The 27,669-nt window shown below is 38.9% G+C and overlaps 1 protein-coding gene across 4 annotated transcripts in view; it reads right to left on the bottom strand.

Annotated features, from left to right (window-relative positions):
- The window catches only part of LOC127650635 (NACHT, LRR and PYD domains-containing protein 3-like), a 106,026-nt gene that overhangs the window by 42,697 nt on the left and 35,660 nt on the right, over positions 1–27,669 (bottom strand). The window contains exons 7-9 of one of the 4 annotated variants that reach the window (XM_052136198.1): positions 22,798–22,971; positions 16,522–16,568; positions 11,915–12,825 (exon numbers count right to left, since the gene is read on the bottom strand). The exons of 1 other annotated variant lie outside the window; for it this stretch is intronic. In XM_052136198.1, the coding sequence (XP_051992158.1) occupies positions 12,266–12,825; positions 16,522–16,568; positions 22,798–22,971 (781 nt within the window). In that variant the 3' untranslated portion in view covers positions 11,915–12,265. Of the gene's footprint in view, positions 1–11,914; positions 12,826–16,521; positions 16,569–22,797; positions 22,972–27,669 lie in introns of those variants that run through there. 2 more of the 4 variants (XM_052136197.1, XM_052136196.1) reach the window with 2 other exon arrangements.

Genomic DNA, 27,669 nt, shown 5'->3' on the forward strand with positions numbered 1-27,669 from the left:
GCTTTGCACAATAAAATATATACATATATAAACACAATGTTGTCTTCTCTGATCCCAAAATCTATAACTATTAATTTCACAATTTCATATTTATTAATTTCTTATTGAATATTGATAGATCAGCACAATTAAAATGAAAATAAATGATGGGTTTTAAAAACACTGTGATTGTTATATTATGGACACCTGTTGCATATTTTGCTTAAGATCATTAGCCTACCTATTTAAGTCCCCTTGCCATACAGCTATGTGTTCTGACCTGTCTGAAAATGACGCGAAAACCACAATTTTCAAAAAATGAAGTTACAATTCTTTTGGAGGAGGTGGAGAATAATAAAATCCAGCTATTTTCAAAGCTGAAAAATTGTGTTACAAATGCTGATAAAAAAAAATCCTGGGCAGAAATCACCCAAAAAATAAATGCTGCTGGCTGTTATGAGCGCAGCCCAGAAGAAGTTAGAAAAAAGTGGACGGACTTCGCAACAAGTGTGACAAAACGGAGGGCTGCAGCACGTAGAAGGGAAGCAAAAAAGACTGGTGGGGGTATCAACTCCGTTCCTCCTCTGACTGCAGAGGAAGAGAAAGTTTTGGCCATCCTGGGGCCTGAGGCATTGGAAGGGATCCCTGGAGGCATAGATGCATATGCGTCAACCAGGCCTTTGAATTCAAAGTTGAGCCCTGGAACATCAGGCCCCTTCCACCCTGGCCCTGGAACATCAGGCCCCCTTCAACCTGCCCCTGTAACATCAGAACCCCTTCAACCTGCCCCTCTAACATCAGGCCCCCTTCAACCTGCCCCTGTAACATCAGAACCCCTTCAACCTGCCCCTCTAACATCAGGCCCCCTTCAACCTGCCCCTGTAACATCAGAACCCCTTCAACCTGCCCCTGTAACATCAGAACCCCTTCAACCTGCCCCTCTAACATCAGGCCCCCTTCAACCTGCCCCTGTAACATCAGAACCCCTTCAACCTGCCCCTCTAACATCAGGCCCCCTTCAACCTGCCCCTGTAACATCAGAACCCCTTCAACCTGCCCCTGTAACATCAGCAATGAGTCCTGGTCTTGGGCTATTGCTCCCTTCTCCTGACTCCCCTCAGTCTGAGGCCTCCTCATGTGCTGGGCAACGTCGTTCTGGCATTCCAGAAAACCAGCCATTAATCTCCCACCAAAGGAGAAACAGGGGACGTTGTGGCTGCAGTGAGAAGCATGCTTCAGTCGGAGAAGAAGAAATTATCTGAACTCCAGGGAATCAGGAGAGAACTGAGAGCCCTGAAGGAGCAGCAAGGCCAACATCATCAGGAGGTTATGGCCTATAGGAGGGCTAAATTGGAACTCCTGCAACAACAAGCCAGCAAGCCCTCTTTAACCATGTTTCTACCAACCGACAGTAAGTGAAAATTGTGTTATTTACTCAGTATGGAAAGTCAAATCATGTGTGGCTGACAGCCATGTCATCTTTTTTCTTTTTCAGATCCACAGATGTAACCCTCTTTTTTTTTTTTGCCTACATTGTTGGCCTTCATGCCTCCCAAAATCCAACCCCTCGTCCTTGTCGTGGGAGGTGGAAACAGACTGGTTCTGGCAAATGGAGCTCTGGTGAAGCTGTGTGGTGCATGGCATTCAATTTATTTTTCAGTGATGAAGTTAAAACCCTTCAGCAGTTGAACTGAAATACAAATAAATAAAAAATGTTATGGCCAAATATACTCTTTTGTAATATGTATTTCAAGTGCTTTTCTAATACACTGGGCATTCAGTTTAATATGAGTTAAAGAGCATACTATTGTAACCTGACTCAAAGTAGTATATTAATGCCACATAAAAATGCAGGCATTACTGAGTGAAGCTGAAGCATGTTTCCCATGCCATGTCATCCTTTATTAAATACCTGAATAATGTGACCAAGCCTGATAATGAAACATATGGAATGTAACTTTTATTTTGAAGTGGTAAGCTACCATCACATAAATAAACCATAAAGTAAATGAAAATTTTGTTAATTCACAACATTAATATCATCAAAGACAATATAAGCCAAACATAACACAAAACACTCTTAAGTACTTAGACCATTCTTAAGAGAAGAATGAAAAATATGAAATAACAGAAAGACAACAGCCTATTTTAAACCAAATCAACATATACAATATATTAATGTTGTACCATATTACTATAACAAATCAAAGATGGTAATAATGAATTGTAGTAATTAAATTAATTTAGAATGATTATTAGCTAAGGTGTTTCTATTAACTCTGGTGCATCAAAAGCAGGTGTACTAATGCCTCTCCTAATAAAAGTTACACTTGTGTGTTTCAAGTGCTCAACAATGGCAGCTTTACAAAGATTCTTACAGCTGGAGCACAGAAGGCGCTGAGAAGTCAATCAGTTTATATAAATGCCCACATAAGGACAAATTTTACCCCTCTTGACTCACTATCTGATGATGCAATTTTAAGAAAATTCCATCTTCCAAGGACCAAGATTCTTGAATTATTTCAGATAGTGAAACCACACCTTCAGAGGGCAACAAGAAGAAACTACGCCTTAAGTCCAGAGGTGCAGTTGTTAGCTACACTGCGTTATTTTGCTGTTAGAAGTTTTATGGAGGTGGTGGGTGATGGCCTGGGGCTCAGCAAGTCTTCAGCCAGCAAAACTGTGACAACAGTAACACCTTTGCTGTTACAGCTGATGAAGAGCATCCTGGTTTTCCCCAAAACTCCTGAGGAAATACAGCTGGCCAATCAACAATTCTATGATATTGACAACATCCCCAGAGTGATTGGCATCATTGATGGCACCCTAATCCCAGTATTAAGCCCTAAGGTAAATGAGCCCTTGTACATTTGCAGGAAGGGCTATCCAGCCATTAATGTTCAAGTAGTGTGTGATCACCAGGGAATGTTCACTGACATTGTGGCAAAATGGCCTGGAAGCACACATGACTCTTTTGCATGGGCCAATTCTGCAATTTGCCAGATGGCTGAAGAAGGTGGCTTTGGTGATAGCTGGCTGCTGGGAGACAGTGGATATCCTCTTCAGCCCCTACCTCTTGACACCTGTGCAGCATCCAGCCACCATTGCAGAGGAAAGGTTTAATCAGGCCCATGGAAGGACACGCTCTATAGTGGAGAGGACTATAGGACTGTGGAAACAACGTTTTCGCTGCATCAGCAAGTCCAGTGGTGGCCTAAAGCTAAACCCCACCAAAAGCTGTTCTGATATTGTGGTTACTGCAATTCTCCACAACATTGCAGTCAGGGAAAATGTCCAGCTTCCTGAGGAGGAAGTTGGTGCCGTTGGAGCCGATGGTGAGGAAGATGCTGTTTCTGATGATGATGATGATCCTTTGAACCCACATCAAGGCAGAATGCATCCTGCAGGAGCAGAAGTCAGAGAACTTTTAATTCAGAATATGTTTGGATGGTAGGCTAATATTTTACAGTTTGGATACTGTGTTTTCTATTATTTGTTTCATTTAATCTGACATAACTTGTGTTAATAAATAATGCTGTTTATTTGCCTATGTTTCCCCCCAGCAGACTTCACTTAAATACTTTTGCAAACAATAAATATGTATTTGTTTCTTATAACGCCATGAGAATATTATATTCTACTACACAAAACTGCTTATTTATAAAATGTTTCTTCATTCATTGACTATATATAAAAAATACTGTGGTTTGAGTGTGTAATATTTTAAATAGCCTATGTTAACGTATGTAAATTAGCCTACCTTTCCTTAGCGTTAAGCACTGCATATGTTGCGTATATGTGTAGGCTACAGATACAATTTAATATTTAAGGGTAACCCCCTAAAATAATTTTTGTAAAATATTGTTATGACAATTTGTCTTTGGGAATTTAACAAAGCTACTCACTTGCACACTCACCGTTTCTTCGCACAAACGAAACCAAGCCTGCGTCCCAACCGGCAAAAATAATCCTTTCGGAGTGCACTTCGAAGGGAGAATAATTGCGATCGTCACGCTATTATATCGTTTCAAATAATTTGCAATAAAGAAAGCAAATTGTGTAAAACCTGAGCACCTCGACTTTAAGTCATCCAAATCACTTAAAGTGGATGGTGAAAGCTTCGAAAGAAATAGGCTATAGGGTCGATAGGTCTGAATAGAACACATCCCAGCTGCTGCGAAATCAATGACGTCGACACAACAAACTAACAAGGAACTATGCTTCTAACCACAGGTCAAGAGCTGTCGACACCAACCACAAAAGTTTGCGATGCAGTTTGCGAATGTTCGTTTGAACTATGGTTTCGGGAAACACCAAATCGTTGGACTATGTTAGTAACGACGGAACTTGCGACCATAGTTGGCTAACGATGCTTTCGGGAAACGCACCTGATCAGTATCTTATAAACAGCTCATGCAGTTCAGCGATTATTTCAATGATTTATTCTCTGTGCAATCAATGTGTGAATTATAATAAAAGTTCAGAAATGAATTTACCTGCAACTTTATGCACCGTTGCCTCGTACAAAGGCCATCCGCCTTTAGATTCTTCAATCCACCTCTCCACCAATTAAATATACAGATCTGTCATCAAGTCCGTCTAAGAAATCATTAATATTGAATGTTTTATGTGTGATGTTGGAACAATGCTCCAACTTTCATTATCCGTTTCTTCTTTCCACTCGACAAGGGCGAACATTCTTCATCCGTTGGTCTCTATCCTGAACGCGCGTAATTTGGCGGTCTTTTGATTGCGTTTGAATTTTGGCGCGCCTAATAAAGATAGGCATTAGCCAATGACGTAACGTATTGAGGTGGAACGCGTGCTAAATGCATGGCCTGAAATACAGACTGAAAGTGTTTCTATCATTCTGTATTATAAAAACTATTCAATAATCAGTAAGAATTAAGCATACTATGTTCATTATGTAAGTCTTGGTTTAGGTCACAGTAATGTCAAATAATTAAAAAAATAATAATAATATTTGAACCCTACAAAATTATGAAATAAGTAATTTGATGAAAATGATTATATAGGTTTGGTCTTTATTTTCATTGCAAATGTTCGAAATTCTGTGGAAGCAATCCAATGTACAGCACATAACAAATACTTTAAAATGCGTTACATTACAATACATTAAAAATCATTATTGCACAGATTATGTTATTACATTAAACCCTGCAGTTACAGCATTATCTACATACATGTAATATATGTATATTATGTGTGTGTTTGTGATACGTGTATGTGTGTACATGTGTGTGAGGGAAGCTGGATTGATAGAAGTAGCTATGGCTTCTGCAGCCTGTCCACAGCTCTGGGGGAAAAGCTGTTCCGTAACCGATTAATCTGTGTTCCTGGGGAGCGGAGGGTGACAAAAAGGGGTTTGCAGGATGTGAGTGATCCTGCTGGATGTTTGTGGCCCATGTGAGAACATGTCTGAATAGATGTCACACAGATTTGAGAGGGGTGCTGACAATACTTTCATCTTCACAATCCTCTGCATATACAGTTTTGTGTGCAGCAGTGCAGCCGGAATACCACACAGCAATACGTCATGATGCTTTTGTGCAGCGGTATAGAAGCTGATCAGCAGTCTGGGGTTGTGTCTGATACAAGTATAGCAACTGTAGACATTATTGTGATACTGTATTACACAATAGAAAGTGATTTGTAAAGGCCCACTGCATCATTTGGCTTCCCGATATTATGGGGTTATGTATTACCATAAACCTCTATATGACTCGAACACAAATGTTTGTACATGCCTTTGGAACAGCACAGATGTGATGATATTATGACTTTTCTTAATTATTATGAAGTAACTGTTTCATTTGTTTTCATGTCTGAAATCAGTGACGTCAGTTTTTGCAGCTCTGCCAAGTTTTGTTGAAAGCACCAAAGTTTATTTTATTTTAATGCCAGTGGAGAACCCAGAAATGTGTTTAAATTATATTTGAGGTCCCCAGATATTTTTGGGGGTATTTTTGTGTTTGGAGACATATATTAACTGTGTATTATTCTGTATGCATCTGCATATGTAGTGCATGTATTAATGTGTATGTATGTATTTTCTTACATATAGAAATGGATGATATTGATATATGGTTATTGATAATAAAGTTTGTGTAGTATTTGTTTTGTTTTTATGAGCCAGATAAGGTAAAATACTAATTAAACATTGTGCTAATTCTAAAATGGGATAGAAATGAAATGAAATGTGGATTGTGTAGACTTGTGAAAAGTTCAAACTGTTCAAATAAGAAAAACAAGGAATGAATTAAGGAAACCATAAGCATGTAAAATATATTGTTTAAATACATTTGCATAAATAAATTAAACATATTGGTGAAATATATGGTCATAACATACAATATTATATAAATAATAATCATATACATCATATTAATATATGTCAATATACTCATTTAACACGGACAATTTATATATGTTATAAACTTGTGTCAACATATATCTGGAGATATGTATATATGTGATATATTGTCTTATATTTAGCATATATGACGGCGTCACTTGCGATATAGGGACATATATGTCATATATTACATTTATGAAATATGAAGACGGAACTTCATTGAGTGAAATCGAAACATTTGAGACGCGTCTGCTGCGACTGTATTGAAGCATTTCTCCACGAGAAAACATGATCGAGATGTTTCTGTAACAGTATCATGAATCATCTTCAGTGGATTATTTCCTCACAACTGGACAGAGAGATGATCTCCATTATTATTATTATTATACTGTTTTACTCAGTATGTGCACTCCAAATCAAGTGTGTAAGAAACCTTTTGTGTGTGTGTGTTAATAATACTGAACAGAGACAGCTCGAAAGATTTCAAGCTGTAAATGAATGTACACAAGTAAATATATATACCAGCTAGTGTGATTTCAGCACACAATTCTTGCTTTGTCATTTCAACTTGAACTATAAATCTTTGTAGTACAAATGGAAATGATGTCTCATGTTCTTCAGTTGATCTCATCCTCCTCTCTGTAATTCATCGTTTTAACTTTACAACTCTTTATTTTATAATGCAAATATCTTCATAAATTGAACAGTTAGAGTGAGATCACTCTCATCATGATCAGTCTGATTTTGATTTATTCACAGCAGTTTATTTTCTCTGTCAAATCTAATTCAAGTTTTGCTGCTTTTAGTCTATATTTATTCCCTTTAATGTCATCAATGTGCTGATGTACTTCCAAATGCAGACAACATTAATTTCAGAAGAAATGATCATTTCAATTCATCAGTTTGTCTCTTGTGAGGAAAGAACCGGTCGAGACACAACAGTGCTCTGAACAGAAGTGAAGATTTACTATTCAACAGTGTCTTAAAGTCACAACAGATTTTACACACTCACGTGATTTAAGTGAGCTGACTTTCAAAGGATGAGGAGAAAATAGCTTTTGTGTTTTTATTATTATTATTTTATGCTTTGAACAACAAAACACGAGCACAATACAACATATATTTGTGTTTCAGGGGAGCAAGAGGAAAAACATTCATTCACAAACACACTTGATCTTTCATTTATACACAGATTCTGAAGACAAAGCACAGATGAACAGTTTTTACAGCTTTTCTATTTGTACTATTTTGAATAATAGAATATAATTATGAATGTATTTAAAAACTACTGAAAAAAGGAGATTTTTGTTATAAAACTTATACTTAAACACTGCTATTATTGGGATACCCGATGGAAAATCAGCATGGATTGTTTTATTTACCATTTGTGGATTATCTGCTGGCATGAGACAGAGGCCTGGCCCGAGCTAAGAAATCTTTAGTTGGTATGTACTGCTAGAAACGCCGAATAGGAAAACGGTTTCATGAAGAGTTACGTGAACTTAAAACTTGGACTGCTTTAATTGGCTGTGCGCTTGTTGAATTATCACCGCACCGGGTGGCCTACATTCATAAAAGGATAAAGCCAGTGCTGTGTGCGCTTGTGTGGATGAAGAGGATTTGTGCTATAAAACAAAGTTGTTTCGATAAAGATCGCCATCTTTGCTAACCTTGTTGCCCGCTTGTGAACATTCACTGATATTATCAACGATTAGGCTGTAAGTTTGCAACCAAATGACTGATGTGGAGAGGCCGGAATCAAAGCGGTCAATCAAATTGACTTCTAAAGGAATGTGCTTTTACATACAAACTTGTCAAGAAAAACGCACTGCAAAAACTAACCAACAATACTCAGCTCGCTTTGTTCATTAAGTGTTATGAAGAAGCACTCGATATACATGAAACATTTATGTAATTGCCTCTACCAGAAGATAAAATACTCCCCACTAAAATTAAAACCTTTGAGGAGAAGCAGGGGCGGTTCTAGACCACAGTAACTGGGGGGGGGGCCAGGCAGGAGCCACTTGTACACTTTTAACATGCATTTTAACCTACTTTCAGGATTATTTCAAGTCATTTTTTACTGCAATCTCTAGAAGTAAGCTAATAAAACAATTTAAAATCAAATGAATATTTCATGTTCATTTATTTCACAAGTAATTTTGTATTGTGTTATCAAATTTTTAGCATCTAAGCACATAGCCACTTTTCAGCATCTGACAAATCTATATGACAAATCGAACACATCTAGACACTTATATGACACAAACGTATATAACAAACCAAACACATCCAAAAATCAAATTAGGCAGTCATCTGGAAATGTGTTTGATAATCTTGGCTTTTAGCTTTTATTTATAAAAGCTATATTCTGCAATTTCTGTGGTTCCTTGCAAACACATCAACAAATTCTTCAAGATTCAATTTGGATTCAATACTCAAAACACCCAAGTTGCTAACTCTCTCATCTGCCGTAGTAGATCTCAGATGTGTCTTGACCAGTTTTAGAGTGGAGAAGCTCCTATTATTTGTGTTCTAACCATGTCTGCCAAACAACTCAAAACCTCATTCTGAATTGCTTTGCATTATGGATAGAATGAAACCTTTTTTTCAGTTTTGTCATGTTTGGCAATTGTTTCCAAGATTGCTATGAAGTTACCCCTGTTGTCTGACCCTGCCGACTCATTGTGTCCTCTTCGAGCAATGTTCTGTGTGGCAGTTAGTAGAAGTACTTCAGCTATTGTTTTCAAATACTCCAGATTTTCTTTAATCTGCTTGTCATGTTCTTTAAGGCATTTAGCAAAGTTCTGTTGTTTTTCACGTCTGTCTCATAGTCTTTAAATGCAACCATGGCTTGCTTGTGGCACTCTGATCTTGCATGAATTGCAAATCCCCCTTCCTTGTAGGTTGCCTTCTTCCAGTTTTTAAAACCACTCTCAAAAACTGACACTGGGCTGTTGGGAGGGCTAAAATGTCGACAGGCGTAACAATATGCAGAGTCTAATATTCTGCAGTACTCAAGCCAGGGATGAATCTTGTACCATTCTGCTTTGAAGCTCCTCTTCCTGTCCCCCATCAGTGTCTTTGGATATGTTGTTAAGAGTGGCTGCACAGGTGGATGATCTCTACTCTTGGAGATATCTGTGTAAGATGAGTCACAGTGAATAATTATTTAGCATTCCATAGGTATAAGTCAAGCTCCAATGATTAAAACATAAACGTTTTTGGAAAAACAAAAAGAGCTAAAGCTGAGAATTCTCATCTCAATCAGCCTAAACATGTCTATAGACAACTGGCCTATAGCGACTGACAATTTAAGCTCCTTGACAAACCTGACGGTTCAGATGAAGTGCTTGTAGATGCACAGGACTCATCTTGCTCACACTCTGCCTCAAAGTCGCACTCGGCAGCGTCATCTCTTTTCTCTTCTTGCTCTAGAAGTCTCCAGGTTGCTGTCTGTCTGCTCTCTGCCTCCAGACCTGCTGACTCTCTCCACAACTAAAATACCTTGCTGATCTCTGTTCTTCTAGACTTTCTTCTTTCTCTAAAGCTTTCATGTATTTCTGACTCTTTTCCACAAGCATCTTCTCTCTTCAGTCTTGACTGACCACTATTTTTCTTTTTCTTATTAAAGAAGGACATTATGTCCTTTGGGTTTTTTCTCTTCATTTTAAGTACAAAGGGGAAAAGGATGAAAGTCTAAATGAAAAGAGAAGCTCACTCAAAAATCCTATCATTATTTACAAGCCGTTTAAAACCCATTTGACTTTCTGTAGATACAATGAAAGGAAACACACATATATATATATATATATATATATAATGAAAGGAAATAGTGATTCTGACTGTGATGGACTGTCAGGCTCAAAAAAAACTTACAAATAATCAATATACAGTGTAGAATAAGTCATATTGATTCCTTTTACTGTGATTTTATTATTTTGTTTGAACACGGATGACAGAAAATCATTAGCTGACACGACATTAGAGTTAGAAAATAACAAGTACATTTTCAATTTTGGTCAGGTTATTGCTGGGGTCTGACAGTGTTTTGGGCCCTGGAGAAGTTTTGACTTTGACATTTGTGCTTTTTCCAGTTGCTTAAATACACATTAATGGCTAAAGTCTGATAACACTGTATTCAACACAAACTGGGGTACAATAATATTTGAGCAACATGTGTGTACAGGTTTGTATTTCTGAGAAAATAACGTTTATGCATGTTTAAAAAAAAAAAAGATTTAAGTCAGTGAAATAACCCGCACACCTGAGACAAATATATTTTTAAATTAAAAATAGAGATTTGAAGCTTTAGACATCTCTTCAGAAAGATGCTCACGGAGACTGCTGAAAGCTCACCCTTTTTATTTTTTGCTTTATTTTACAAAAGCAAAAGGTTTTGTTGTTATTGTGAGTGTACACAAATAAAAGTAGAACCTTTATAGTCTGTAATGATGTCTTACACTTATCCGTGTGCACAAAGTGACGGAGAATTTTAAGTTGTTTTCGCTGTTATGAGGATAAATGAAGCCGGCGCGTGCGTCGACCCCAGAGGGTTAAATCTAAATTCTAACATCTCATTCATTGAGTGATTGACAAATCCTTCAGAATGAATAAAATACTTGCCAGATTTTATCCTCACACTTTCGTCTGCTTCACATCACCTTCTAAACAGACAAACAATTAATGTAGGCTTACATTTTCAAAACGGAAAATACAAGTTAAATATGACATTGTTATAAGAGCCTGACTGAAAATGTAATTTCTTTAAGGCGTTACATCTGTTCTCTGGTAGCTGCTGATCTTTGCTAAATTTCATAGTCATGATTGCTTCATATGTAGTTTTAAAAAGACTAATATAAGCAACAGCGGACAATTGGTGGTTTAATATTATTTCTCAATATGTGAACATGACTGAAATTAAATATTTTTGTTACCTGTATCTTTTTTGGGAAAAGATGTGCAGCTCCTCTCTGAAGTGCGTGATCTCTGCATACGGTTTCCTCTCGACATAAAAGTTATGGCACAATAAATAACTTTATTTCCATTACTGCCACCCACAGGACAAACTGCACATTGCACCTAAAATTGTTTGGTGTGGTACCATTCCAAATTTAGAGGGGCCAGAAGGGGGCCAAGCTTGTTGACAGGGGGGGCATTGCCCCCCTAGAACCACTACTGATCAGGTGGGGAAAGTTCTCCTCTCTGTCCTCTTACGGGCTCCGTATGTTTCACACCTGTATGTTATTATTCTGTTAAACACAACAGAAGCTTTTGCAATATTGAATTTCAGTCAATCACTTCAATTGAAAAGAAAGATGCAATGAAAGTAAATGGTGACTGAGAATGTCAGTCTCTAATGTTCTGCCGTATATTTCCTTTTGTGTTTCACAGAATAAAAATGTGTAAGGTTCAGAACAACATGAGGGTGTGTGTATGATGACAGCATTTGACTTTTATCAATGAGTGAACTCTTCAAATCTGTCAAATTTACACCAACTTTAAATGATCCTGTAATTAGTTCTTATAAATCCATTTATGAATGTAAAAGTGTGAAGCTGTTTTTTCTAGAATTGTCTGTTAAGTATTAAGATTTATATACTGTAGAAAAATCACAAGAATTCTGTATTTGTAAATGTTTATTTAGTATAAATAAAACAATGAGTATCTGAATGTGCCGTGTGTTTAATAAAGAGTTCATATATAGACTCATTTATTCATTTGAAGTATTTGGGATTTTAAAATCATTATTTTTATTATTATTGAATCTGATAGTAAATAAGTTCAATCACATCACAGTGAGACACAAAGTACTGTCATTGTATTGAATTCAATCAGTTTCATTGATGAAATGATTTCTAGAAAGAGTTTGGAGTTGTGTTGATGTGAGATACAGTGAGTATATTTCACTCATCCAGTTGTGTGTGTGTGTCTCTGATGATCCATTTCACACACACACACTGAGGAATCAGGATAAACTCTAAATCCAGCATAGAGGGGTCGAGTGAATGTGGTGATGAGTGTGTGTAAGTGTGTGAGTGTGTGCGTGTCAGAGACGCTGTAGAAGGACAGAGTGCCGGCCGGACAGTCCACATACACTCCTACTCTCTTACAGTCGTGTGAAGGGGGAAGTATGACAGTTCTGTTATTATTGTGCCAGACACTGAATCTGTTATCAGAGCAGAACAGACTCCAGGAGTTTACATTGAGTCCAAACCAACAGTCAAGACTCCCTCCTTTCCTGCTGATTTTTTTATATGACAATGATATATCAGCATCTCCACTCCATTGAGTCTCCCAGTAACAGCGTCCAGTCAGACTCTCTCTACACAGAACCTGACACACATCAAATCTCTCTGGATGATCAGGATATGAATGACGCTTTCTCACACGTGTCACCTTCCTGTTCCCCTCAGACAGAATGAGTTCAGTGTGTGCTGTGTTTGAATCCAGTGTGAGATCACAGACATCTGAACACAAGAAGAGAAAAAACACTTAAAACACAACAATCACTAAACCAGTGTGTGTGTGTGTGTGTGTGTGTGTGATAGTGAGTGTGTGTGTGTGTGTGTGAGAGAGTGAGTGTGTGTTTGAGTGCGTGTGTGTGTGTGTGTGTGTGTGCGCGCATATGTGTGTGTCAAGTCAAGTCAAGTCAAGTGGTTTTTATTGTCGTTTCAACCATATACAGTTAGTACAGTACACAGCAAAACGAGACAACGTTCCTCCAGGACCATGGTGCTACATAAAAACAACAAAGGACCAACACAGGACCACATGAGACTACACAACGAAATAAAATACCTATATAAAATACCTATATATACCTATATAAAGTGCACGTGCAAACATGTGCAAAAAAGTACGGGACAGTACAACAAATTTCTGACAATGAACAGGACAATAGACACAGACACAGTGCAGTGCAAAAAGATGACAGTTTCTAAAAACGTAAACATAACATACTATAAGATAGTGTTCTATGCACATAGCAGTTATTTAGGTAGCAGACAGTTATAAAGTGACAGTAATTAAAGTGCAACTCAGGACACGTGTGTGTGTGTGTGTGTGTGTGTCAAATCAGTCTCTGAGTATTGAGGAGTCTGATGGCTTGGGGGAAGAAGCTGTTACACAGTCTGGCCGTGAGGGCCCGAATGCTTCGGTACCTCTTGCCAGATGGCAGGAGGATAAAGAGTTTGTGTGAGGGGTGTGTGGGGTCATCCACAATGCTGGTTGCTTTGCGGATACAGTGTTTTTTGTAAATGTCTTTGATGGAGGGAAGAGAGACCCCAATGATCTTCTCAGCTGTTCTCACTATCCTCTGCAGGGCTTTGCGGTCCGAAACGTTGCAAGTCCCAAACCAGGCGGTGATGCAGCTGCTCAGGATGCTCTCAATAGTCCCTCTATAGAATGTAGGGTGGATGGGGGGTGGGAGATGTGCTTTCCTCAGCCTTCGAAGAAAGTAGAGACGCTGATAGGCTTTCTTGGTGATAGAGCTGGTGTTGAGGGACCAGGTGAGGTTCTCCGCCACGTGAACACCAAGGAATTTGGTGCTCTTGACGATCTCCACAGAGGAGCCGTCGATGTTCAGCGGAATGTGTTCACCTTGTGCTCTCCTAAAGTCAATAACCATCTCTTTTGTTTTGTCGACATTCAGGGACAGGTTGTTGGCTCTACACCAGTCTGTCAGCCGCTGCACCTCCTCTCTGTATGCTGACTCGTCGTTCTTGCTGATGAGACCCACCACAGTCGTGTCATCGGCGAACTTGATGATGTGGTTCGAGCTGTGCATTGCTGCACAGTCGTGAGTCAGCAGAGTGAACAGCAGTGGACTGAGCACACAGCCCTGGGGGGCCCCAGTGCTCAGTGTGGTGGTGGTGGAGATGCTGTACCCGATCCGGACTGACTGAGGTCTCCCAGTCAGGAAGTCCAGGATCCAGTTGTAGAGGGAGGTGTCCAGGCCCAGTAGGTTCAGCTTTCCAATCAGGTGCTGGGGAATGATTGTGTTGAATGCGGAGCTGAAATCTATGAACAGCATTCGAACGTATGAGTCCTTTTTGTCTAAGTGGGTGAGGGCCAGATGGAGGGTTGTGGCGATGGCATCGTCCGTTGAACGGTTTGGACGATACGCAAACTGCAGTGGGTCTAGTGAGGGGGGCAGCTGGGTCTTAATGTGCCTCATGACGAGCCTCTCGAAGCACTTCATGATGATGGGTGTAAGTGCGACGGGACGGTAGTCGTTGAGGCAGGACACTGAAGACTTCTTTGGCATGGGGATGATGGTGGTGGCCTCGAAGCACGTTGGAATGACGGCGCTGCTCAGAGAGATGTTGAAGATGTCGGTAAGAACATCTGCTAGCTGGTCTGCACATCCTCTGAGCACTCTGCCAGGAATGTTGTCTGGTCCAGCAGCCTTCCATGGGTTGACTCTACGTAGAGTTTTCCTCACATCTGCCGTGGTAAGACAGAGCACCTGGTCGTTGGGAGGAGGGGTGTTCTTCCTCGCCACCACGTCGTTCTGCACTTCAAACCGAGCGTAGAAGTCGTTCAGCGCACCTGGAAGGGAGGCATCTTTGTCACAGGCAACTGATGTTGTCCTGTAGTTGGTGATGGCCTGGATGCCCTGCCACATGCGCCGCGTGTCACCGCTGTCCTGGAAGTGACTGTGGATTCTCTGGGCGTGTGCGCGCTTTGCCTCTCTGATTGCCCGTGACAGTTTGGCCCTAGCTGTTCTTAGGGCTGCCTTATCGCCTGCTCTGAAGGTGGAGTCTCGGGACCTCAGCATCGTGCGCACCTCCGCAGTCATCCACGGCTTCTGGTTGGAGCGTGTGGTGATGGTCTTGGAGAAAGTGACATCATCAATGCACTTGCTGATGTAGCTGGTCACTGATGCTGTGTATTCCTCCAAGTTGGTAGAATCGCTATATGTTGCAGCCTCCCTGAACATGTGCCAGTCAGTACACTCGAAACAGTGTTCTCCTGAAGAGCAGAGATGGCTCCTGCTGGCCAGGTTTTCACCTGCTTCTGAAGCGGTTTTGTGCGTCTGACGAGCGGTTTGTATGCTGGAATTAACATAACAGAGATGTGGTCTGAGTAGCCGAGGTGGGGGCGGGGCTCCGCCCGGTACGCGCCTGGGATGTTTGTGTAAACAAGATCAAGCACGCTCGCCCTCTCGCTGCAAAGTCCACATACTGATGGAATTTAGGAGCACTGTCTTGAGATTCGCATGGTTGAAATCTCCGCGACAATAAACAGTCCGCTGGGGTGAGCGTTCTGCAGTTCGCTCATAGCCCCATACAGTTCACAGAGCGCTTCCTTAGCGTTAGCGCTGGGGAATGTAAACCCGGTTATGCAAACAGTGGTGAATTCCCGTGGTAGATAAAAAGGTCTGCATCTAACAGTCACAAGCTCCAACAGCGATGAACAGTAACTAGAGACTAGCATAGAGTTCTTGCACCATTCCGTGTTGATGTAAACACACAAGCCACCACTGCGAAGTCTTACCGCAGAGAGCTGTATTTCTGTCGGCACGAAACGAGGCGAGCCCGTCTAGCTGAATGGCGGCATCCAGAACTCTGTCGCTGAGCCACGCCTCCGTGAATACAAAGACGCAGCAGTCTCTAAACTCACGCTGCGTAGCCTGCTGGAGTCGGATATAGTCCAGTTTATTGTCCAGGGAGCAAACATTTGAGAGAAGGATAGACGGAGTGCCGGCCGGCTAGGGTTTGTTTTTAGCCTAGCATGGACCCCCGCCCTCTTTCCGCTTCCGCTCTCTCGCACACAGCTTACGACGTCCTCTCCCCCGGCCACCGGCATCACACGATGCCGAGGACTGGAGGCCTGGTCTCCGCAGCAAGCCGAGTACGCGTAGCGCCTCCTGCAGGTCATCATGCAGCTTGGTTTTTGCATGAGTCTTATATTTCAGTAGTGTCTGGCGATGGTAGACACGAACACCGGTTGCTCCGATGTCCATGTGCTGTGATAGTCGGGCTTTTTTAACAAAAATAGCACCATTGTGGATCCGGAGTGGCCGCTGCGAGCTACCGCGCCGCCATCTTGGATAATGTATCTGTGTGTGCGAGAGTGTGTTTGATTGGGTTTGTGTGTTTGTGTGAGTGCGTGTGTGTGTGTGCGTGCATATGTGAGTGTGTGGGTTTGTGTAGACCTACATTTGTTTAGTCCTGCTGTAATCCTCAACTCTCCTCCATGATCCACACTATAAAAACACACACAAATGATGACATCACATTCAGCTCACCTGAAACTTACTTCAAAGTGATTTTATCTGAAATAACACACAGAGAATGTGTCTTTCTCTCTCTCTCTCTCTCTCTCTCTCTCTCTCTTTATTAATTTATATTTATTAGCTTTATTGGCATGTAAAAGTTTGATGGTTTTATAGCCTCATTTTTGATCAACTAGTTGAAACTTTCAGAAAAGAATCTAATAATGACACACAGGACTGTTATTTAGTTTTCCTGGAACTGAATGTGTTAACACTAACAACAAAACAAATATGTGATTAATCGTGATTCAATATTTCAATCCACTGACAGTCTTACAACACATGAGGGGTGTGAGGGGTCCAGGAACTGAGTTTAACACCCCTGCAATACACACACACAACATCCCACCAACAATAAACTCAAGTGCTTTCACACTGCACTTAACCCTGGGTTATTGTCTTTTAACCCCGCTTTTAACCTCCAGTAAAGTAACGTTTTACACTCTGAAAGGTGATTAGCAACACTTTTAATTCTGGGTTATGAAACGGCTCCAGATCAGTGTTAGCGCCGCTTTTAAAAGTGCAGCAGTAAGTTTTTATCTGGCTCTTATTCGTCCCAATAGTACCAGTGGTTTTGGACTTTATACTGACACCACAGACTGATCACTGCCCGAACCCCCTGTGAAAAATCCTGCACCGCCCCTGTTGCTGCTGTTAAAGGTAACTCATATATTTCAGTTAGGGTTCAGAGTTAAAATATAAATATATGAGGTAAAATCATATGATTGAAACAATGTCTCATGGCCAATAAATAATAATTTCATGTTTATTTCTTTGTTAAAGAACTTTGTGAAAGAAGGGGGGAACTTATTTTTTGTTCCGTGTGGAAATTATCATTCTGTTGCTATGGGGACGCTGTATGGGTGCACTCGCTAAGATCAGAGAGATATGTGCTGCGGCTTGCGAGCCTGCTGTCTGAAAGGCCAAAGATTACAAAGTTATCCATAAGTTTTGTCGGTGAAGCGTGAAGATTAATACCCCTCAAGTTTACCCTCTCGGGTTCATGCGGCCAATGAGGTATATTTTTCTTTCTTTGTCAATTATTTGTGTTACACGACTGTGTTTGTAACAAGCCAATTAAGATATTATTTTACCAGGCATAAATGTATGCTTTATTTCTTAGTTTTCGATGTGATTTTCGTTCAATATTGTCTACAAGTATGTCAAGAATTTAAGGTTAATTAAGGTTTTTCTTTGTTTTAATTATACCAGTTCTGACGGCAATGTGGAAGAGAGCATGTAAAGACATGTTTAAATACTCTGTCACCGAATAAATGCTCGTTAAAACTCAGGAACGACTTGAGCCTTTATTAAACCTCGAGGGGAGTAACAGCTGCTGAGTTCTGGTTGCCGCCATTTAACTGCTCAATGTCAAATTAAACAGCTTTTATTGAGGTCAGTATCTGACTGGAGTCATCATCTAATGTGAGTGTACATCATTTTAAACATATTTGTGTGCTCTTGTGTTTATTTGTAACACTTTTTAAATGAGCTTAATACAGTGACAGAGCACAACACAAGCAAATGTGCTACAGTATCACTGTTCATTTCCTGTATGCTAATGCACTTTATAAACCCTATTTAGTACTTTACAAATAAAACATATTATTAGTATTAAACATATTGTAGTCTTGCTGTTGTGCTGCACTTAAGCAAATAATACATATTATAAAATGAAAATAAGCTCATCGTAACATTTCATATAAACACAATCCGTTTGCATCTAAATATATTATCCTCCACAGATTTCATGGGACGATGCAACAAACTTTCCAAACAGAATAACTGAGAACCATTAATGGTGCCAAACCCAAAATGTCCAAAATACTCTCACACTGCAGATTTCAGCAGTGAAATAAATGTACTATAAGATACTGTCCAAAGCATTAACCAACAGATTCAAACTTTACATATCTAAATTAATTCACGCTGACCAGTCATATTGTATTCCTAAACGCACAATATTTGATCATTTGTTTTGAATACATGATCTGATTTCTTTTGCCAGAGACAATAATCTTAATGTAGGATTTTTAGATTTGGACCAAGAAAAAGCTTTTGATGGTGTAAATAAATGTTCAGGGTCCGACATGTCTTTGTGGTGAGATGAGCCCGTGCCGTGCCTTTAAATGAAGTGTCCATTCAATGTAAAATGAGGAAATCACGATTTATCAAATTTATCTGATGATGTCATCATTAAACTGATTTGGATTTTAGAAAAGTTCAGATTTTATATTCATGCAATACTGTGAATAAGAATGTCTATGGTGTGAAAATCATCTATTACTAAACTGGGGTATATCGTGAAACTGTTAAACCGTTACATCCCTACTGGAGATGCTGCAACTATTACAGAAACCATCTTCAACATCATTACAGCAGAGAAATGCAGACCTGCAGACACTCTTGCATCATTTACCAGTGATGCTGCTTCTGTTATGATCGGTAAGATTTGAACATTTCACTTTTATTTGAATAGCAGTTTTGATACAGAATTGATTTTTACTGTCAAGGCAAGAAAACAGAAGAGGCTAAAAGACCTTTTCCCTGAATCACTGTCACTGTCCACTGTGTTCCCCATCGAATAAAAATGGAAAGTCTTACCCAACCAAATACTGCAAAACCATTTCAACAATATTTTGGTTATTTCAAGCAAGCAGCACCTTTTTTTGCCAATGTGTGAACGGCTTGTAACACAACTTATAAAATGAGCCCTTCACAGAATTCCTAGGTTGCCAATTAAAGCCTGTAGACTGATTTTCATGTGAAGGGAGCGGGTCGCTTTTGCAGGGAAAATCACAAATATGTGACGGTTATGTGCGCTCCCGAGAGCCTCAATGCTTCTCTTCCACTATTCAACAGTGACAACAAACTGCAACACTAGATAACATTATCTTAGAGATGAATCCAGCAAACGTCTCAGCACAACACCGACTCCAACACAAACTCTGAGTAATCCAAAAAAACATTGATCTACTGAATCCCGTCTGGCTAAGCGGGAATGTGATCGTGGTCGAGTAAAAACTAGAGTGAAAATCGGCAGGGCATTTGATTCCTGGATGGACCTTCGTTTGGTTTTGGGGATCAAAACTGACCCTGAATTGGTGTTTTTCTTATTGGACAGGTAAACTTACATAACTGCAAAGCATGTGACATATTGAGCCATAAGGATTGATCTGTGTCATTTTAGCTAAACTACAATAACACATGAAATGAATGCTAGACAATGTTCATTTATTAGTGTAACGTAACTTGGTTATACAGAAAATATATATCATCTATTATTATAAAACAATAGTGCATCAATATATCAAAATGTCAGTTGTGATGAATCACATCAATACTGAATTGTGTCAACATATTTATAATGTACAGTCTATTTTATAAACAGCTACTGTCATCATCCACCAGATTTAGCTAACAGCTATTGATAAAGCTGGCTAGCTAGCTAACACCGACATCGGCTATCGTATAAATGCAGTCAATGTATCATGCAAAGAAAAGTGATTATTCAAACTACAGTCTCACATAGTCAGACCGATATCCACACTTTGTTTTAGCCCTGTTCCAGCACTGGAGAGTCAAATATAATATACAGTCTCAAAGTTTGTAAAACAATCATAACTGTGTCATTTTAATTATGCTACCTCATCTGTCAGCATGATGCCGGTGAATCACGATCAGTCTCTTTGTAGGTTACATCATTGTTTTGGTAAATGCTCACTCTCCTTCCTATGGAGTTCACAAGCAACAGGTAGCTGCTGCAGTTCACTTCACGGCCACAGGTGTCATTAATAACAAGGGTTTCTGAATCTTACATACTGCACCTTTAATCAAATTTGCCCTTTGTCACTTTTTTTGTATTTAGGGGAATGTCCTCAAGTCATCTCTTGGACAACTAAAGTCCAAAAGCTCTGTAAAGGACAGGTGGGAATCTTGGCTATGAGTTGGGGTTTATGATTTAGTGATTATGGCCCGAGACAGCTGGGATAGGCTCCAGCACATGTGACACTGCACAGGACAGTTGGCTTTAGAAGATGGATGGATTTAGTGATTAGTAACACTAATAATAATGTTCTTAGGGTGATTTGTTGGGGATTATAATTTTATGATTGCGAACACTTTTAAATAAGATTCGGGTGGTGTCCTTCAGGGATTATACCCCCCAAAAAAAAAAAAAGTTCAAACTTTTGTGTCTTACATAACACTAAACTACTAACTGAGTCTCATATTTTGTTGACATGCAGACCAATGAAATTGTGCAGAATACACTGCAAAAATAATTGAAATAATGTTTAAATATGTACAAAATTCTTCGAAAAACACCTTCATGCAGCAATATCAGAGACTCAAGCGTTTTTTCTAAATCAAAACCATGAATAATTTAGTTTTTCCCTTTTCACGAGTAGGTTCTGAATTCCCTTGAATGCCCCCCAGAGTGAGTTATGTCCACACACAAAATATCAAAAGAATGCAAAATCTGTTATAATGAGGTCACGTGACACTTCACAGTGTAGACGAGTAATATACAGAATTCTTGATTTGTCATTTTAAAACATTTATAGATACAAATATATTTAAAAATACTGTATATAAGCATATAAACAAATGGGTTTTGTCTACTGTAAGGTTTTTTGTTTCACTTCCTCTTTTATACATATCCATAAAAATAGTCATTAATCATCAATACAGTCTGTCTGTACACTCTGTGTGTGTGTGTGTGTGTGTGTGTGTGTGTGTGTGTGTGTGTGTGTGTTTGGTGGTTTTATTAGGTTATACACTAGTAGTTACGAAGGTATTATGATATAAATGTGGTTTATGAGGACATTTCTAGTGTCCTTGTAATTTAAACGTACATAAAATATATATATTTTTTTAAATGTAAATATTCCAAATGTTTCTGTGAGGGTTAGGTTTAGGGGATAGAATATATATTATAAAAATCATTGTGTCTATGGAGAGTCCTTATAATGATAGGAGTAACAATGTTTGTGACTGTGTGTGTTTACAGGTTTAATATACGTGCATCTCTGATGTCTGTTTTAGATCTTTTCATCTGGAAAGCAACATCTACTAAACATCTTAAATATCAGATTTACAACATTCTAGATCATAAATGTCTCAAAGACATCTGCTGAATGTCTTACTGACATTCAAGACAATATTTGTCATCTTATAGACATATTGCAGATGAGCAAACAATGTAAAATAGATGTTGTTAAGAGGTAAACACACATCAAATAGATGTCTGGACTACAGTATAAACATCATTTTGTCTATGGAGAGTCCTCATTATGATAGAAGTACCAACATATATATGTGTGTGTGTGTGTGTGTGTGTGTGGGTGTGTGTGACAAACACATTGCCACCTAATGTAAACAAAGATGGCTGGACTGGAATTATTGCATTTCCCTGATGTGTTGACTGCATATAGGAGAGCTGTTGATGTTTTGCAACAATTTGACTGTCTGTTTCAATGAGCGTACTGTGTGCTTGAAAAGACTATTGAGTTGCTGTTTGAGTTACTTGTGATTGACAACAGAATGACCGCCTAATGTAAACAGACATGGCTGCGAGGATCAGTGATCCAAATTTTGTGTTGACTGTTTGTATACGAGCTGTAAACTTTTATAGTAGTAACTTTGTGACCATTTGGAAATCTATGTCATAAAATAATCATACCATGTGCTTGAAAAGACTGTATGAGTATCAGTTTGTGTGAATATGAATTACAGGCACTTAGGCAGTGCAGTTTAGTGTTGTCATGAAAACAGATTTGAATTTGACATCACTGACTGCTGCAGAAACACAAATGTGTGACGCTACTCTAAGGGTGCCAGTCATAAACCATCACAAATATGCACCAGTAAGTGTGAAAGGGTTAAGTGACAGAAAGTTCTTTTGAATTGTTTTCCTAAAATGAGTAAAAAATAATATTCTCTATAAAATGTAATGATTACAAAAATGTCCTCATTCTAATGAAACATTAAAAATATATGTCTTCTGTGTGTATTTGTTAAGGATTTCAATTTTTTAAAAGGAATAAATACAAGTGCTATTTCAGTGAATTTACTGACAATTCAATAAATTCAAGACCAATTAGGGCCTGGGTTTAAAGGGTTAATATGGGTATAAACAGGGTTTTACAGCTCAACATACTTAAGTTTGTCCAGTGTGCAGTTTGGATCGTTGAGTCTTTCAGAGAGCAGCTTGACTCCTGATTCTCCTGGGTGATTGTAGCTCAGATCCAGCTCTTTCAGGTGTGAGAGATTTGATCTCAGAGCTGATGCCACAGAACAACAGCCTTCCTCTGTCACCATACAGCCAGATAATCTACAAAGACACATACATAACAGTCAGATAATCTACAAACACACATACATAACAGTCAGATAATCTACAAACACACATACATAACAGTCAGATAATCTAAAAACGTGCATATAACTAGTCAAATAATCTACAAACGCACATCAACAGTCAGATAACCTACAAACACACATCAGCATTTACCATCAGCCATATTAACCTGTAGCTCAAGACTGGTTGCCACTGAAGCTAAGCAAGGTTGAGCCTGGTCAGTACCTGGATGAGAGACCTCCTGGGGAAGACTAAGTTTGCGACTGGAAGAGATATTAGGGAGGCCAGCAGGGGGTGATCACTTAATGCCCCAGTATAGTGAAGGGGACATTATACTGTAAAAAGACCCTGTCCTTTGGATGAGATTTTAAAATTAGGTCCTGACTCTCTGTGGTTATTAAAAACATCCTAGAGCACTTCTCATAAAGAGTAGGGGTATAACCCTAGTGTCCTGGCTAAATTCCCCCCATTGGCCTTCTCAATCATGGCCTCCTAATAATCCCAGCCACTAATTGGCTCTATAACTCTCTCCTCTCCACCAATAGCTGGTGTGGGGTGAGCATACTGATGCACTATATCTGCCGTTGCATCATCCAGGTGGATGCTGCTCACTAGTGGTGGTTGAGGAGGGTCCCCTGTTCAATGTGTAAAGCGCTTTGATTATAGTGTCAGGAAAGTGCTATATAAATTAATGTTCATTCAACAATCAGATAATCTAAAAACACACACATCAACAGTAAGAAAATCCACAAACACACACATAAAAAGTCAGATAAACTACATTTACATTTAGTCATTAAGCAGACCCTTTTATCCAAAGTGACTTACAAATGAGGAACAAACACTTTGTCATATAAAAGTAAACTGTACACGCTGGATCACACTGCCAAGTTCTAAGTGTTGCTATAATAGTACAGAAACTAGCACAGAAGAAAGAGACAGACAAGGATTTTTTTTAAAGATTTCTTAAATAGTAAGTGCCATTATTTAGGCCATGTTAAGTGCTCACAGAAAATATATGTTTTCAGCTTTTTCTTGAATGTTGAAATGGTTTCAGCAGAACGGCAGGTGGTTGAAAGCTCATTCCACCACCGGGGGACAGAGAAAGCGAATGAATGTGAAGTGCCTCGTTGGGATGGGACCACCAGCTGTAAGAGGGTGCTGTGCCACTGGCTCTCCTGAAAGCCAAACTCAAAGCTTTGAATTTGGTGCATAGCCAGTGGAGTAAGACCAAAAAAAACTGGTTGAAAAACAGATGAGCCACCGCATTCAGGACCATCTGCGGTGGCTTGATAGCACTAGCTGGAAGGCTGGCCAACAGAGCACCGTAGAAGTCCAATCTTGAAATAACCAGAGCTTGGACCAGGGACTCCGCAGCATATTCAGACAGGAAAGGTCTGATTTTTCTGATGTAATAAAGCACAAACCTGCAAGACCAGGCATTTGATGAGATGCGAGTACTAAAATGTAGCTGTTCATCAATTACTACTCTCAGGTTTCAGCTGTCCTGATAGGTCTCACAATACTGGAGCACAGATGAACAGTAACATATGGGTTTGCTGGGATCACAAGTTCCATCATCGAGTTTGGTCTTGGCCAGGTTGAGATGAAGGTGGTGTTCCTTCATTCAGGCAGAGATCTCCAAAAGGCAGGCAGAAATATGTTACACCCTCCCCAGCCTAGGGATGGAAGGTGCAACAAGGAGAGATTTTATAATTCTCCTGCCTTGGCAATTAACACAAATAAGCAACACATTTCAACCCGGACTCCCTTGTTAGGTAGAAACAGGAGAAAAATGGTTAAATAGAAAGAAAATATTACCCACCTCCCTATGGCTTCCCTAAAATCATAAACAAAGCAAGTAAATTAAAAATGTAACAGTACAAAACAAAAAATGAGAGTCTATGCAATGCTCATAAAGTGTATTCTGTTTAGTGTTGTGAGCAAAGTATTAAGAATGTACACAATCTGGGGCAGGAGAAAGGAACACCTCTCAGAGACAGCCTACAAACAGTCTGCCTCTCACCGTCTCTCTCTTTATGTGTTGGTTCCACCCAGAATTTATCCTCTTGTCAGCCAATCCTAACAGGGAACTGATTGGTAGTCATCATATCTGACACCTGGTGGCATTTTAACCAAAAAAAACACAGGGAGACAACATAAAGAGATACGTCCGAGGATGTGACAGATATGAGTTGAGACAGTTGGATCATCAGTCTGTTGAGTTCATTACTTGGCCAGTTGGAGTCACCAATTCACACACACCAGTATAAGAGTGCGAGTGCACAGTCAAGAGTGTCCAGACGATGTGCACATATTTACGGCAACATTGAATTATTATAAAAAAAAATTATAAAGGCAAATTTTGTGTGTACGTAACATATATATATATCAGGCTGCTGGTACCTGTGAAGTACACTGAGACTGAACTCATATGGTGCATCTCAATCAGCTTTAGATCATTACTCAGCACACTGGTCAGGGAGTCGTCCATTTTTAGGATTGTCCCAATCACAAAATTGTTCCAGTGCACTAAAACAGTCACTCCCCAAAAATCCCAGAATGCACCATAAAAACCAGTGAGCATCACATATCTCTGTGTTCACATCGTGTCACATCTTCAAGAAATTAGAATATGAATGCAAGTGTAAATTTAGTGAAAGCTTAGTTTTCTGTCTTTGAAAGAATTTGTTTATAACTATCTTTTATCCATAATGTGCAGAAAAGGGAAACAATCAAACAAACTTTTTAAAAAAAAGTAGCTAAAAGTTTAAAAATACTAATAATTCCATGCAAATATCAAACATAACGTGGACATAAAATCAAGTATTTACCAAAGGATCAAAACTATTTTGAAAATATTAATTTAGGTTTATATTTTACTTTACTGAAGATCCTAATGATTGTTTTGGTATATCAGAACTAAAACAACATTTTCAAACAACATTATTTCATGCTTTCAAAAGAGGGATCAAAAGAATCTTCATTTTCACTTTGTTGACAAGAATAATTTTCCTGAAATTCAATCAAATATCTGAGAAATATATACATGTAAAAAAAAACTGTTTCAGTGCTTTCACATCCATAATATTTTAATTCAGTTGGAGGTGTAGTGCAGGAGGACACGCATTTGCCCCTGACACGAGGAACAAGGTTTGAATCTTGCCTGGGTCATGTCCCAACCCTGTTCTCCCTCTGTCTCCCTCAATTTCCTCTCAATCTATACTATCCTGTAAATAAAGGCAAAAAGCTCATAAATATATATTTTTTTAAAAATCACTCAATATTCATACAAATAAGTTTATATTTCCTGTATAAATCTTATGTCGATGTTAAGTATGATGAACAAATGGTCTCTCATCTTCACTTTAAACACCCATTCATGAGTTTGCATGTCCACATATCACTTGAAGTGGAAATGGGAAACAGTTTGTTATGGGTAAACTAATTCTTTAAATTCTGTCTTTAAAGGAGGGGCTCGAGCATGAGGGTCTTGAGCATGCGGCTCGACTCGAGCTTGAAGTTCCCCACTCCAATAATAAAGGAGGATTTGGGGTGGTGTAGGGATGCCAGAATAATCATCAAGGGAGTGATGTAAGCAGCTGCTTATATGTGCTTGCATTATGATTGACAGGGCTAACATGACAAGATCCTCCCGAACCTTAATTTATAACACCTTTAATAATGTGTTACGGACACTTCATATAAAAATAATATGGATATAAATAGAATCACTATGGAGTCATAAATATAATATACAATACATGCATTCATAACATAATTCACAATCACAATGGGAATGAAAGTGAGGCTGTAAGGGATACACGTACCATCTGTTCAGTGACATGCACTGTATAAAGCTTCTAGATCCAATCTAATGTTCCACAACTCATGTAGTCTGGAGTTTTTTTGTATACTGTAGTTTCAACAAGGGATGTCCCGATCAGCTTTTTTTTTTACAAAAATAACTAAGTAAACAAAGTAACTAAAATATGTCTTCAGCTTAATGCATTTAATATTGTGCAGCTAGCATTTTTATAAAACTCACATATAAAATCAACTTCTACTTAGAATGGTGTAATAGTTTATTTTATCTTTAATATTCATCTACAAAAATAAATCACAAATCCACTGAGTTCTGCATGGATGAATAGAACTCTTACGTACATTTACAAATGGTGTAAACAGCTTGACTTAAAAGTCACAACAAAAAATTAATTCTATGAAAACAAATTAAAAATTTCGCAATTCCACTTAAAAGTGGCGTAAAGGGTTGAACAGGCCCAAGTTCAAAAATAATGAAACAGTTATTAATAGTTCTGTTGTCAATATCAAAATGCCATTGTGACATACTGACAACCAGTAAAAACCATGAAAGCATCACTCACCGCAGAGATACATTCAAAAATAAGAAAAATATATTCTTAACAAGCTCTAAAACTGCTCCAGTGAGAAATCATTCATATCTATGGTCTGTTTACTGTCTTTGAGTTTTACTGTAACACAAATCACTAATTATTAAGCAAATGCATGAAGACGTGGTGTCATTATTGAAGGTTAAACAATTATATTTATTATTAGTGGTATTGTGACAACATTAATCTGATTTAAATTGGTATGAGTGACTGATGATGAGATATTGATGTTTTTGATTGACACAGAGAGCGCTCA

Source organism: Xyrauchen texanus, chromosome 10 (assembly GCF_025860055.1).
Source record: "Xyrauchen texanus isolate HMW12.3.18 chromosome 10, RBS_HiC_50CHRs, whole genome shotgun sequence".
In the NCBI taxonomy this organism is placed as follows: Eukaryota; Metazoa; Chordata; class Actinopteri; order Cypriniformes; family Catostomidae; genus Xyrauchen; species Xyrauchen texanus.